The sequence below is a fragment of the Plectropomus leopardus genome, chromosome 21 (assembly GCF_026936395.1).
Source record: "Plectropomus leopardus strain MGB_pleo_1.0 chromosome 21, ASM2693639v1, whole genome shotgun sequence".
NCBI classification, from domain to species: domain Eukaryota; kingdom Metazoa; phylum Chordata; class Actinopteri; order Perciformes; family Serranidae; genus Plectropomus; species Plectropomus leopardus.
In genome coordinates, this window is record NC_142196.1 from 25,132,417 (window position 1) to 25,148,425 (window position 16,009).

General features: G+C 42.6%; 1 protein-coding gene across 1 annotated transcript in view; it reads right to left on the bottom strand.

Moving 5' to 3' along the window:
- Window positions 1-16,009, bottom strand: part of drosha (drosha ribonuclease III) — a 117,519-nt gene that overhangs the window by 7,362 nt on the left and 94,148 nt on the right. The window contains exons 28-31 of the mRNA XM_042510485.2: window positions 13,072-13,154; window positions 10,923-11,026; window positions 7,405-7,497; window positions 6,378-6,424 (exon numbers count right to left, since the gene is read on the bottom strand). Coding sequence (XP_042366419.1) covers window positions 6,378-6,424; window positions 7,405-7,497; window positions 10,923-11,026; window positions 13,072-13,154 — 327 coding nt within the window. The remainder of the gene's footprint in view (window positions 1-6,377; window positions 6,425-7,404; window positions 7,498-10,922; window positions 11,027-13,071; window positions 13,155-16,009) is intronic.

The following is a 16,009-nucleotide window of genomic DNA, read 5'->3' on the forward strand; positions in this document are numbered from 1 at the left end:
CGGAGTTGTCGCTGAACAAGGACGGGGTTAACGCTAACTGTACAGTAATGTTAACGTTATTCTTCTCTGCCTTCGTGCCTTCATTGTACTGCAGATTGTGGTGTTTTTTCAAGTGGTTTAACAAATTGGTTGTGTCGCCTTGCAGCGTAGACACAAATCAGAAATACTTCTAAACAACAGATGCTAAAGGTTGATGATGGACAATTTTCATTTTGCCTGTCTGCAGTCAAAACGTTCAAGAAAGTTTTTTACTGGATGCCGCTGCAGGGGTACATGTGCAATGTCATGAAATATTTTCAAAAGTTTTCTACGAGCAGAGAAACGCATTAAAATAGTAACTAAATAAGTGGTTTGGGGTTTTAGTTACTCTTTAAACGCCAATATCCCAGTCAATCATGTTCATTTAATCGTATGGAGCCAAAATCATGAACGTGATTAATATTCGGTTGTGCAACCCTATTCTGTGGTTTACGCTAAGCAACTTGTTTGATTTAAGACAACACTACCCTGTCGAATTTTGCACTCTACATAAGGAGGTACACGGTGTTTGCAGTGTACTAATGGAAGTGAGCAATTTAAGACACAGCATTGGTTGTTTGTAGTTGGAGATCCTGTAATGAGAATTCAAACCGCAGATGGAAAATCAAAGACATAACATATGTGCCTGACTTGTGAAATGAAGAAGAGGACGCATTCTTCCTCTTGCAACACTAATTCGTCATTATGGCAACAGAGAGGAAATGTGCAAGATAACGACTATATCCTATTAAAAAGGAGACGGATCATAAAAAAAAAGAAATCCTGAAGAAAGAACACGCTATCATTCTGAGGGAAATTTGAGCAACACACTCACACACACATGCATGGATGCACACAGAAACACACAGTCCATTTCAATATGCTTTCGGTGAGTAAGGAACACTTGGTGAGCCTTGGAGAGAAAACTACATATTGCAGTTAAAATATGGAAATCACCAGCATTTTTCCCTAGGAGATGACTTGAGAATAACCCACTCGAGAGGAGCAAGAAAAAAAAAAAAAAAGCTTTGGCCATTTACATTGTTTAACATGCGGCACAAGAGCAGGCGTCAAAGAATAGGGTTGCTGAAGAATACACAAGGCTTTTCATTTCAGTCTGTGTTGGGCATCGCAGAGACATATTGAGAATTCTCTTCTGTCCGACGTTGTGGAGAAAAGCACCTTTGAGGAGCAGTGCACCCTGCATACTGATGACCTTTGGTTAAGGCGTTAACGCACTTAGCACAGCTCCGGTCTTTTGTTTATCGACAATGCAGTAATTCCTCTCAAGGACCGAGGCTGCAGTCTTGCATTATCAGAGGTTGTGGCTGCTTTAGGAGCAGCACTGGCAGTCGAAGGAGGCCTCGGCAACAACGTGGCCTGTTGTGCCCGCCCGACAGCAGTGCTGAAATGCACGCTCACACAGCAGCTGGATGCAGAATCTGTGATGAGGGATCAGCTCCCCTTTAAGGGCACAAGAACATACAGTGTCCTTTCATTTAGGCATTCACTATTCAGCCTAAGCTCAGGCTGTGAGACGACTGCACAATAGACTGCGCCGGCTCAGTCTATCACCTAGAGCTCGCGCGCACAACATCAGTCAACAAGCCGATAGTGCACCTGTATAGCGATGCTGATGAAGGGATTTCCCTGCCATGCCAAAGGCCAAACAAAAGGCTCTAGCCAGTGAAAAGAGATCCGGCATACTGTACTTTACTTTGCCTCCATCCATCCAATGCTTTTATCCGGAGATTAAGGGGTTTAGGGAAAGCTGAGGAAGAAATGAAGTCCCCTTCCAGCTACTAGCAAGATCGAGGCTCATTTTTGTATTCAACAGATATTGCATTGTTTGAGAAACAAGCAGCTGCGAGGATGCTAAAAAAAACGGCGAGGGAGGGGGCAGGAGAGAGAGAGGAGACTTTTAAACAGAGACAGTACTATCTGTAAGGATGCATGATAAATGGTTAAGCCGTTTCCATGTATATTTGATGTCGCCTTAGACCTAAAGGTGCGTGGTGCATGGAGCCTCAGGGTCTGAGAAACTCTGCACCGCCGACTCTTTCCTCCCGCAGACTCTGTTCCCCTACCTGGCTGCTCTCAGCTCGATTTGTTTGCACTCATGTTTCTCCCAGCCTGGGCCTTGGTTAACATTTAATTCTGCTTTGACGGATACAGGCAGGAGACTGTCAAAAACGTGGGCCATCAAATAATGAAATGTGAATCAGCGGAGCCACCAGCAGATCGGCTACAGACAGCACGCGCGCGCCAAATATTGGGCCCCGCTCTTTTTAATGAGCTCTGAGCTGTCTGACTGAACGCAGCCATGTCTCTCACCTCGCCGACACCGCTGGAGCCGCGGCTTTCTGTCTGCCAGGAAAAGCTCTGCAGCAGAAACAAAAAGTTCAATCCTGCTCAAAGTGCTCCTGATACTCGAGGAGGCCTTAAATAAAACATGGAAATGAATCCTGACACCTTGCGGGGAGGCGCTTTCGATCCGAGAGTAACACAAGGTAGGGCTGTTGTACACGAGGAGTAATGGTGCAGCCGATGCTGCAGTGAGGGCCAACAAGACAATCAATGACGAATTACATGACACCGGGGCTAATGTCCTTGATTAGTCTTGCTATGCGAACAAATGAAGCGAGGCCCTTGACAATCACATGAGAGACAATGCGGCTCCGACAGGAGTTGATGCGTCAGGCGGTTTCTGCAGCAGTTGAGCTCGAGTCTCGATATACAAGCTCATAGTCAGGAGACACACAGATCCTTCAAATATCTGTTTGAACTAGGGCTGGAAAATATATTGTATTGATACTGATATAATCATATGAAATTAGATATTGTCTTAGAATTTAGGTCTTGTGTTTTCGGGTTTAAAGGCTGCATTACAGTAAAGTTATGTAATTTTCCGAACTTACCAGATTGTACTATCTGTTCTATTACAGGCTTTCAAACACATTTCTTAGTTTTGAGGTGCCGGCCACAATTAAAACATAGTATTTCAGCTTATGTTTTTGGAGCTGGACCGATCATTATCAATACTGGAATACAGTATATACACTTTGGAGATCCATTGCATCTCACTCTTGCAGCACAGAGTGTACTTCTGGCACAGACAGAGGAGAAAGTCAGGTGCAGTGAAAGTGAAAGCATTCATCGCACTGGTTCTAACGTTTGCTTTCTCTGCAGCAGCTGCTCTTCTCATCCATCAATTTGATCTGACTGGATCGACAGAACAATTATCCAGCCTGCAACGCAAACTGCTGAGGAAAAAAATAATTAATGATGAGTTCCACAAGTTCAGTTTGCATGCATTTGCCAATTAGTATTTGAATAATGGGGTGACCTTCAGGGTAACTAAATACCGCTAATATCAACCTTTTGTTTGCAGTTGCCATTACCCCACTGTTACTACCAAATCTATCAGCATCAAAACAATAATAAATCCAGCCTCTTGGTTCATTTAATGGCTTGCCAAGGCCAAGTGTGACACTGACAAGCAGTGAAACTCTGCAACTTGAGATGAAAAGCTGAAAGAGTACTTTAGCTATTATGAACATCTAAAAACCACCAGAAAAACAGAAGGCACAAGAAAGGGATACCGCTGCATCATCGGAAAACGGTGGTTTTACTGGGGACGCATTCATCGCAACATTAGTTCAGAGCCTTAGTTATTATATTCATGTGGCTGATGATCACTTATCAAGAATCTCATTGTGTAAATACGAATACTCAACCCAACAATATTGATATTACGATATTTGATGAGTAATAGTGTGAAATATAATTTTTTTGCATATTGCCTGACCCTAGTTTGAACCCTGAGGACTGATCTTGGGTATTTATCTCCATAAGAACAATCGAATAAGAGAATATGAATGCTACAGCGACATCTTGTGCAAAGCTGTGATAAGTTTTATGCTTAAATGGCGTATGATGAAAAATAAACAATGGCAATCTGCGTATATTTCATTAAAAAAAAGCTAACCTCTGTATAATAACCACCTTCTGGAAATGATGGATGGTGGAAAAGATGTGATCAACCAGAACCAACAACTTAGTGGTGCAGACTTTTCAGCCGTGCAACTACATTAGGGCTGCATATATAACCTTTCTGTCACCTGGCAAATCAACACTTTGTTCCTTTTCTATTGCAACACTAATATTATTGGTTATGTTTAAAGTGAGCAGGCTATCTGCATTTTTTCTCTAATAACTAATTAAAACCACATAACTGACATGCTCACCTCAGGTGCTCAAGTGCACCGGGTGAAAGAAAAGAGTATATGGAGCCGAGGGGCAAGTTGTAAATTGGCGAGGTTTAAATTAAGTGACAATACAAAGTCAAACAAAGCCCTCGAATTGGAAGCATTTTGCGCTGAAGAAAGGAGGACTTCAAGAGATGATTTTAAATTAACTGACCTTTTAAAAGGCATTGCTAATCTAGTCACATGAAACAGCAATTTATGAGGGGGGAAATGTTCATTTACTAGCAATGAGCATCTATCAATCATGGTGACAGAGGTGTACACTGGGGAGAGGAAATGGGAGGAATTAAGAATTAAGGGAGGGAGGACGACACAGGAGAGAGAGTGTGTGCACTGAACTACGCCCCCTGATAAGGAGGGAGGGAGGTGAGGGAGCGGGGGGACCAGATGCAGAGAGGGAGACTGAGATCTGCGTTAAATAACACCACCATAACGCTAATATAGTGATATTGAACTTATGGCCCACGGGCCGAAACTAGCCCCAGATAGGGTGCCCCATGGCCCAAAACTACTTTCTAACTCACAGTAAAAAAACAGTGATTAACACTGGGAATTGTTTCTGTACTTACAGTATACATAAGGTGTCAGAGTGCATAAAACAGCATCCAAGTAAAGCTTGTTTATGAGAAAAAGTGCCAGTGGAGGATCCCCCGCACCCAGAGGTCCTAGCTAAGCACCTAATGGCCTAAAATCTGAGAAACATGCAAAAATCCTAGAAAATTCCAAATATCTGAAAAATGCCCCAAAGTCTGAGAAACATCCTAGAGTCCGAGAAAGGTGCTAAAATCCTTGAAACATTATTAAATCTTAGAAATGTCCTGAAATCCTAGAAATGTTCTTAAACCGAGGAACGTCCAAAAATCCAAGAAACGTCCTCAAATCGGAGAAACGTCCTAAAATCACACAAACATCCTAAAAACCGAGAAATGTCCCAAAATCCAAGAAACATCCTCTAAAATCTTAGAAACGTCCTGGAATTAAAGAGAAGTCTTAAATCCTAGAAATGTACTAAAATCCTTAAAGTGTCCTAAAATCTTAAAAACTTCCAAAAATCCTATAAACATGTATGGGGCTGCTGCGATTGGCCCCTGGGTCCCTTTCATTTTACAAAGGTGGCCCCACAAGCAGAGAAAGTTGAGTGTCCCTGCACTACTGTTTCACAAAAAGCTAAAGTTTGGGTACAAACATTATCAATCACAAGTGGCTGGAGGCCTCATTTATGAGCCAAATGAAATCAAAATTTGACTTTTCTGCCCTTTGCAAGTTCTACACGCCTGTTCCAACAAAGCCATTTGTGCTCACCTCCACATAATTAGTTGAGTAAAGAACAAATTGTACATTTGATTAATGTGGTGGTCACGGGGACAGCAAGCAAGTCCGGTCTGAAAATTACACTTGAACACAAACTCCACACACTCAGTGTAATGCATGATATTATGCATCCACATACATATGCATCGAGCACAAGAGGGGAATGGGAGATGATGGAAATGGTGCGTGGATGTGTTTCTGAGAGCCCTGTAATTGTATTTTTACTTGGCAGTGAATGAGACATTGTAAATGCCTAAAAACCACTATCTATTTTCCTTAAGTGGTGGTTGATGACAAGATGAAAAACAGCCAAGGAGTGAAGCAGCACGCAGGGAACGCATCGGCCGCACTCCTTCAAATCTGAAGAGGAGCGCTGAGCACGAGAGAGTCGCTCAGAGTGTGAAACCTCGCTCTCGTGGTCTGAAAGGGCTCGAAAACAACAAAAAAAAAACCCACAAACTTTGCCGGCCCTCGACACAAACTTCCCGCGATCCCTCGGGATGATCGACACGGTCGAGGACGCTTAGCTTCCCCCATCCTTGTTTTATTGGTTCTCCATCTCTGGCGAGGCCCCATGCCTGTGCTCTGGGCTAGCACTTCAAACAGCCTAATGTCCTATATGTCCCAGCCAACCGGCTGGTCAGGCCACAGCGCTCTGCCAGCCATCTTGCATACTGTACAGCCAAGGCTAATATTCAACACTGAGGCAAAGCGTGTGAAAGGCTTAAAGTGTGAATATGTGTGTGTTTGTGGAGGGGAGGGGTTTGCCAAACAACTCACATTTTTCGAGCGCATCCATCGCAGCTCCCATTTCCGCCTGTTGGATGCTAGATTAGAAATATTTTACAGAGGAGACAGAGAAGGGAGACAGAGAAAGAGGGAGAAAAGGTCTTTAGCATATTCAAAAATGTCCCTTTTTTGAAATTCTGTCAAAAAAATAAAAAAGACTCAATATTGAGGGGATTATCAAAAGTGCTTTATATTTGTTTTGAAAGAGCCCTTTTGCCTAACAATCCCAGGTAACACAGTGCACACATTTCAAAAAGGTAAGCCTATTGGCGGCTCCGCGCTGGGCACTGTTTACGCCTGCAATTCACCGTCCCTCCGTATATATTATGTGCTGCGTGATCATAGCCCGGCAGCGGAGGTGGCTGGGAGCTTAAGTCATGTAAATACAAAAACAGTAAGCTGTCAAAGATCCTATGGAAGGGACAAACTTATCGCCAGCTTAGAGCAAGAGAGAGCGCTTTCAAGTAGGGGGCCGCAGACGGGATTTCCACATGTGGAAGAAGGCAGAGAGAGAGAGAGAGGAGGGGGGGTGAAAGATGTTTGATGGATTTACGTTTCATTTCTCGCAGGCTCAGCTTCAGCTTTATTGTCAACCCCTCCAACCCTGAAAAGGCCGTCGCGCGGAGATTCACTTTCTTTACTTTACAAAAGCGTGAATGTGTGAGCGTACACAAAGGTGTGCAGTCAGACACAGGGGAAAAAAAACCCACACAAACACATCACCGTCCCTGCTGCGAACACAATATCCCAGGTGTGCCTCAGATGCAGCGTCTTCTGGACTCTTCTTCTGAACAAAGTGATATTTCCATAACACAATTTACGTCAGATCGATAATGAATCGATTCATTTTCATCCTGCATAATGTCTCTCCCGATAGAATAGGCCAACAAGAGCTTAATTGCTATAATAAACACCATCAATAAAGCACAGCCATTATTCTCAGAGCCCATTAGCAGTGCATTGAAAAGTGGAGCGCCTTGTCCTGTTGTGTCTTATTATATTGCACTGTCTTACTCACCTTGGGCCTTTGCCACAGCCGATTCGCTCCCCTTTGAAATACACGGCGACGGTGTAGGTGCGGGCGTGCGAGGGCCCCACTGTCTGCAGGGTCCTGCAAATTCAAACACAGAAATATGGGATGACAGGGGGGAGGGTAGAGTTGAGAAACAATAATAATACCCAGGAGAGAGACACAAGGACACTCAGGGACACTGTCCTTCAGAGAAATAACAAGAAAAAAGGGAGGTGAAGAAAAAAAAGTTTTCAATTGGAACAAATATAATTCATCTCAAGCGGCGGGTTGAGAGGAGGGGAATAGCGCTTTGATTCAGTAGCGTGCTTTGAGAGCGTGCAAAAGCTATCTGAGGGACGTATAAACAACTTTTAAAGCCTCCCAAACTCCCCATCATCTTCAGATACCAAGATCTGTTTGGTAAAAAAAATAAATAATAAAAAACGACACGTAGAGGAATTGAAATAAAGGAATGACAATAGCATTTGAGAGGCCCACGAGTCTTTGGTGCGCTAGAAGGGTAAACAAAAAAGCTTAAGAGGGACAGAGAAAAGAGGGATGACAGCAGAATATCACTGAACTAATTTACAGATGTACCTCATTTAAGAGAGAGAGAGAGAGAAAAAATGTCAATTTAGTTACATTCCTGCAGGGACACAAGTACAAGACAGCAGACAAAACTTGGGAGATGTTTGAAATGTTAACATTAGCATAAACATCTCAGACCCAAGCTGTGAGTCACCTAAATTATTCACAGACAATTTACTTATTTCAGGAGAGCAATCCATTTTTAATGCAATGTGGTCACTTATGACACTTTATCAATAATTCAGCCCCACCCCCCTCCTTTCTCACTTACAAATGAAGGCGCACATAGCATGTGTGGAGCAAATAAGACTCCTGCGAGCGGCGTTTTAGCCAAATCTCAACAGGGAGAGCGTGTCACTTGGAATTATCACGCTGCTAAAATAACACAAACGAGACGGGAACAAAAAAAAAAAAGGGAAAATCTGCGAGCTGTTGGGAAATTGTCAACTTCAAGGCCGCGCACAGATGGAAGCGTGCGAGGGAGGAGAAACGGCGCCGTAGAGGGTCTGTAGGAGCTCCGGCTCACACTAAAAGCAGCTACCTACTGACTCAGGGCGATCTCTGCACAATGTGAAAGTGCGCGCCTGCTCCCTGGTGTGTCCTGCCCAGACGAAGTACAGTAAAGCGATGATGCCGGGGTCGAGGTGCGAATCTGTCATCAGCTAGACGCATTCACCGGGGAACCTTTAGCAGGGGGCTGGGTGCATTAACTCCTTTCCTCCCCCCTCTTTCTGTGTCCTTTCCTCGGTCATTTAGTCTGTGTCTGTCTGACTCACACTCTTGTCTCACCCTCTTGTTTCTCCTCTCTTCACACTTGTAAACAAATTCAGGCCGACCCCTTAAGACAGTCTGACAGACCACAGACGCCGACAACTGCTGCGTGAAAAGCTATAAAAGGTCTACGACTCTGGCTTATCGACCATCGGGGGTCAGGTCGCTGCTCCAGATCATCGTGTATTCGTCGGACGGGACGGAATAATCGCACTCGAGGCTGCTGCAAAAGCCTCAAATCTACCGGTGGCTGGCGTTATGTAAGCTTGTGTCTATTCTTGTGTGTTGAAATGTTGGAATTCAAGTCACCCGGGAGCTCTATTTGTTTCTCGTTCACGTTCTTGCGGGCAACAGAGTTGGAGGGAGGTGTTGATTGTAGTGTCAGAGTTGTGCTGTGTCAAAAATCACCCTCAGTCGGGCGGATAGACGGAATAATAAACAGAAGAGCGCTGAAAAGGCATTCAAATAAACACACGGAGGATAGGAAGGAGGAGGAGGGAGCTGATTAAATGCTGGATTGTGGAGTTCATTGTTCATAAAGACCGATCCGTCTCCAACAGCCCTTGCTCGTCCAGCTGACCACCTTTTTTTTTATTTTTTATTCGCCCTTTTGGAGAAACACTGTCAGTTTCCATGGCGACAAACACACTGCTTCATGGCAGCTCTCAAAAGCATTCTGTCAAATGACACTTGCTCCTTGACCTTTTGTCAAATAAGAGGTCTCTTTGGGCGTGTTTATTTATCACAACAACAGAGACCTTTACACTGCTATTCACAATGTCCAGGGACCAATGGTGAGGAGAGAAGTCCTGTAAATTATGTTTGTGCCATTTTATTTCTCTGAATGTGTGCCGTAGCTCATGTGATGCCTGACTGAACCCGTCTCCACCGAAGACTGAGTCACACTGAAGAGAGGGACTAGACCCTTTTTTCTTGTATGTAGAGTGCACGAGTGCATGAGAGTGGGCACGTGCTGAGGGTGCTGAATATAAGTTTTTTAAAGCTAAAATCTGCAAATATGTACCAAATAAAACCCTGAAATTATAATGATAGATCATTTATAAGTTTCGGCTATTTGACAATATGATCTTTAATACACACTAATATTTTTGCAGTTTCTTGGTGTTACATAGAAAGACAATACACTAATTAAAACAAATTAAATTGGCAAAAAATCCATATATTAAGTCGGTTACACCTGAACACTGTATGTTAGGAGTTTGAACATGAGTGAGCAGAGCAAAATAGTGAAATTTTAAGGCATTAATGGTCAAGAAAGATAGCTAAAAGTAATGAAACTGTTCAAGTAGCAAGCAGTAATATAATAATGAATGCAGTAATGGATAAACAGTAGAAATCGTTGTATTAAAGTAATGGATAAAGTGTTGAAAAACCTTAAAATAATAAATAATAACCTTAAATAATTACTTATACATAATGGACAAAAAGTTGAAATTTTTAGCTTAACGAAATGAAGTTGAAATACCTACAAGTAATTGATTCAAATAGTTTGCTAAAATAAATGAATACACTGCTAAAAATAGTTTGCCAAAGGTAAAGGATAAATAGTCTAAATGGCTTAAAGTAAAAATTGATGAATTAGCTAAAAAATTGATTTAAATAGTAAGCTAAAAGTTTTTTTGGGGAAAAGTTGAAATAGCAAACAACTGAAATAACTAAAAGTAAAGATTAAGGTACTAATATCAGCTAAATGTTGTTGATAAACAGTTGAAATAACTAAAAGTAAATATAAAGTAATTTAATATCAGCTAAATGTTAGCGATAAACTGTTGAAGTAGCTAAAAGTAATGGGTAAATAGTTTAATTATTTAGCTAAAAGTAAATAAAGTTTAAATAATTAGGTAAAACTAGTGCATATAGAGTTGAAATATTTAGCTTAAAGTGGTCAGTTTAAATTAATTTGGGTGCTACCGAACTACCTAAATGTCTGTATTGCCTCTGAGATCCTGTTAAAAAAGGCCTTTTTAAACTGTAACTTTCAGTGCTTGAGACATTTTCAAAAAAAAGGGAAAAAAATCTAGCCTAACTAAACTAAGGTTGGGCAAGATGATAAGAAATAAGAGAAATAACATTGGAACTTCCTAAAATTCACCCTCAGCGGTTGCTTCAAATAGCCGGTGTGTCTGTGCTTTCTGGGGTCTTACTTGTACAGCGGGATGTCGGGCTCCTTGCCCTCTGTTCTCAGGGTCAGACAGCACTGCTGCAGCTGAGACTTTGGGTCATTCCAGTCCTGGTTCAGGATGAACTCCTGCAACACACAGACCACACAAAACACACATGAAATCAAACCGCCGCTTTCTTTCCAAACTTCTTCCAAAGAGTCCGAAACACAACAAACAAAAAAAAAAATCAGCAGCCACTCTCTCCTTCGGCCGCTCGTGCTTTTCTTTCATTCTAGCCATGACCCTCTCAGCCCCCCCCACCCCCTCCTGCACTCACTTATTTGCTCTCTCCCTTACTGGCTCTCCATCTGTGTCTTCACGGTGAGTACAAATCACAGGCTACTTAAGACAAAAGCCAATCCCCGGCCAGATATAAAGAGCGTCTGGGAGTCTCCCAGGTGTGCATCCCTGATACATTTCTCTTATCCAAGGGGGACTTCTAAAAGCCCTTCCATTAACGGGGAGGCAGCCTTGTCATAAAAAGGCAGACTTTGAATCCAGAACTGTCTGCTCCTATTAATTTTCTACAAAGAGTGCTTCTACTTCTGTTGCTCGCGCTTTCCTCCTCTCCCGCTTTACTGCCCCCCCCCCAACCCCTCCATCTCTGCTGTTCTTGCTTTCGCGCTTTACTTCCCTTTTTCTCCTTCCCACTTTTCCTCTCTCTGGGGGGCATCTACACCCCTTTAGCTGAAAGCAGAGAAATTAGGCTGTTTTTGAAAGAGCGCGGCTTTATTCTACACTCTCTTTTTCATTTCACGAGGAAAGCAGCGAACATAAGGAAAGGAGCGTTTATGTCCCTGGTTTTGCCTCTCTATTCCCATCCAAATTGGATGAAGCAGCACAGTGTGCAACACTGTGGTTTCCAGAAGGCTATGTAAGGAGACGTGCTGGCTGTTTCACAACTTTTCTCTTGGAAGTGGAAATGAGGTGCTCTCTTGCAGCGACCATGACGCAAAGCTCAGCTCCTCCAGAGCTGGGGATTCTCCCAGGAGAGGCACACCAAGACAGCAATTAGCATGGCATATCAGACCACTGCAGCAGCTTCACAAGGAGAGGTCCGCGCTGTGTGGGTACTCGTACAGCAGCATGTGTGTGCGCATGCCCGTTTTGGCATCAGATAGTATGCGATCGTTACCACAGCAGCTCTGTTAATGGGAAAATAGCCATCTTAGGACTCTTCGGTGTAAATTTGGAAGATCCAGTAGTGCTTGAAAATAAAATGCCTGTCCGTCCTCACTCTCATCTGGCAATGGTAGTCTTTACAGAAGACACTGATTCAAGTCCTCCAACACTTCAGAAGAGGACGCCATCAGCAGCCCAAGTACGTCTCGGACCAGGGACACTCAACCTGCTTTGTCTGGGGGCCACTTATGCAAAATGACTGGAAGCCAGGGGCCACACACAGCAGCCCCATTCATGTTTCCAGGATTTTAGGATGCTACTAGTTTCTAGGATTTTAGGACATTTATAGGATTTTAGAACATTCCTTGAATTTTAGGACATTTCTAGGATTTAAGGATGCTTCTCGGATCTCTCTCAGAAGATTGGAAGGCATTCCTAGCATTTTGGTACATCTGTAGGTTTTTAGGACATTTTTAGCATTCTGGGACATTTCTCAGACTTCAAGTCATTTCTAGGACTTAAGGGCTTAGGTAGGACTTGTGCGGGGGATCCTCCACTAGCACTGTTTTTTTTTTTTTTTTTTACAACAAATGCTATTTTGATGCTGTTTTATGCACACTGGCAGCTTATGTATACTAATCATACAAAAACAATTCCCAGTGTGAATCACTTTATTTTTATTGTGAATTAGAAAATGGCACCCTATCGGGGCCCCAGATTTGGCCCAAGGGCCATAAGTTGAGTATCACCGTCTTGGACCAATAGAAAAAGGCTGACGACACCATTGTGATTCCCATTAAAGGTGACTAAAATAGCGATCAAAGCAGCCGTTGTTAGAGTCATTCGGCAGCCCGAGCACCACTTCAGGCTTTTCGTCGATGCTAGCACCATTAGGGCTAAGCCATTAGCTCCCGTCTAATCATCTCCCTGCTTCTTTCTCTCTGAGGTGCCCGGCTGAGCGGCTCATTGATCAGGTGCAAGCAGTGAATGACTATCAATAGGGGCTCACCTTCAGGCGGGGGAAAAAGCAGACGTTCATGAAGGTGTGCACATACTCCAGGTCTTTATCAATGTAGAGAGCTGCGATGAATGCTGCAGAGACAAATAAAGACAGTGATTGTTAAAAAAAATAAAGGAATAAAGCACGGTAGTGAATGTGTAGCTTCTTCATCTGCTCTGCTTTACAGTTGGCTCTCTTAAAATAAATGAAACATTAACAAAGAGGACAAACCTCAGCTGTGGCTCTCTGAGGCAAGTGCTGTGATGTAGATGTAAACAATTGGAAAAGATGGCTCTCTAGTTTCCTGCCTTTTTCCATCAAACAGGAAATTGGCAAAGCGAGGGCCATGTGGAGTTCACAGAAACACATATAATATATAAGATAAAACTGTATGTCAAGCCGAATTGAGAGTAACTGGCGCTCTAACCAAACTGAAAAAGTCTCGAAATGTAAGCAGTGGGGTGCTGGGTGTCATCTTCATCTCGTGGCCGTCTCTTTGTTTTCCCCATCTATTAGCTGCCACTGCATTCACTCATCTCCGCGACTAAGACGGTGGAACATGAGAGAGGAATAATAGGTAATATTTCAGGAGGCCAGCGAGGGTCCGCTGTAGCCACGGGGCACGACTGTTCATATGCGCAAGAGCCGCACTCATTTCCAGCGCTGACCCTCGTCCCCTTCCTGTGTCATCAACTCTGCTCCGGCCTCGACTTTGAAAGATAATTTTAAAGGCAAATGATATGAAGCTTATGTATTAAGGTCTGCCTACTGAGTGCTGACTGGAACACATTAGTGCTTTTTTCTTTTTGTTTTTTCCCACTTTTTTTGCAACAGCAAGCAGCCCCCGTCGCTACTCGCTCTTTGTTGGCCTGATATGGACTGCAGTGGGTCATCTCCAAAACACATAACCTCAATCCCAACGGACGGCTAACAGGCATCCGTTCAAAATTAGTTAACGGCCAACAGGCCTTCACATTCTGTCCTGTGGGTACGAGAAAGGCAGACTTTGGCGTCTTCTGTCACCATTGCGGTGAAAATGTCGCTATCCAAATGTGCAAAGAAAACAAAAGTTGACCATGGACAGAGCTTTGATTTAAGCAATTGATTTCAGTCAAACAGCAGGATTTTTTCCTCTAGGCTTGAGGGTATTTTCTGAAAATGCCTTAAACTTGAAAGTATGCTGCTTGTAAGTTATGAGCGAGTTTAAAAAAAGCCATTTGCTTTTCACCAATCGTTTTGGACTAGTCAAAGGCCTTGGCCTTGAATAGAAATTAGATTCGGACCTTTGAATATGAACTCCTGGCCTAAACCTTTGCTTCACTTTCCTTAGACTGCCTCTTCATTGTGGTTTTGAGATACATGAACGTGCAGTAAAGTTCAGACAAATACTTCATTTGGTTGAATTTGGGAAGAAAATTTGTTTTTCACACATGCTGCCACGGTGAAGAAGAATCCAAATCCAAAAATAAGAAAAAGCAAAACAAACAAAAACAGTCTTGATGAGTTGAAGTGAAGGGGGTGGGGGTGCATTTAACAACAGAAAAACTTAAACATCTGTTTATGAACTTCCACAGATCTTGTGCTATATAATCCAATAGGCTTTTCACAGTGTGTGTAGCCCCAGGCTGAGCTGTTAGCCTGGGGTTAAGAACACATTCACACTGGCTAAATCTTGACACTTTCCAACGTTAACTCTGACTTCAGCTTTCTACTCCTTTTCTACCAAAAATGGCATGTACACAGAGATTTTTAAACACAGATAAACACGCTAAAAACAGGCCATGGACTGCTTTCCCATTGCCAGCAGAGCAGAGCTGTGTACACGGCTCTGCGGCTGAAAAGCATGTGTGCGGGGGGGGGGATGGGGGGGTTGTTTTGGTGTGTCCGCTCGATGTCAGAACAAGTTATCAGCAACATGGACATAAGTCCGTGAAAACTTTAAGGTGATTAATTTTCTTTATAAATCTCTTGCTTATTCAGTCTCTTTTGAACTCCAACAATAAGGATGCTTCAGTATACTGACTGGAGGAGCCAGGGATTGAACCACCAAACTTTTAATTTGTGGACCACCCACTCCCCCTCCTGAACCACCCCAGTGTACACTCAGTACTTCCCAAAAACATGCATTATCACATAAACTGTACTATTTAAACACTCCCACTTACACAGAGCAGGAAAACTACTCATTTGTAAGCAAGACTGTTTATGCACGAGTGTTTTTTTTAGCAAAAAAATCACATTTTTTGGAAATACTGAGCACACAGCTGGATAAATGAGCCTTGGATTATACTGCAGGAATTGTGTGAAAGTTTCTAAACAAAAGTTTTGACATAGATTTTCTGTTGTTAAACTTGAATCCCTATGACTTCAATTCATCAATAATTTTCTTCTTATTCTTTGGATTCTTGATTTGCTTGAAGCATCAAGAAAAACAGGGTTTTCTTCATAAACATAAATATAGACATAACATTGGATGAATAACTGACATACAAATGATCATTTGGCGGGTAAGGTATTCCTTTAAAAGAAAGGAAGCATCATTTGTCTCTAGCTCCATTTTTTTTTCAACACATGCTGGCATTATGTTTGTAGAACTTATCATTTATTTTATATTTTGCGGACTTGGGGCACATTATGCATTTATATCAGAACACGAGGATTGCATTGTAGCCGGACCAATATTGGATTTTTTTAAGGCCAAATACAAAAGATATCTGAAAGCTTAATATAATATTAAGGGATCTTTTCCATTCTTTGGTACGTGTTCAGAAAAGAAACGATCTATGTTGTGTATATGTCTTAAATGTGGATATTAGTATTAGAATTATGACCTTGATGCCTTTGAAAAGCACATTTTACAGTAAAATAAACTTGACAGTGCTCTCTGGTGGACGACGTACATAATAAAGACACTGCTTCTTGGTCACCTTAAACATGTTTTGGCATT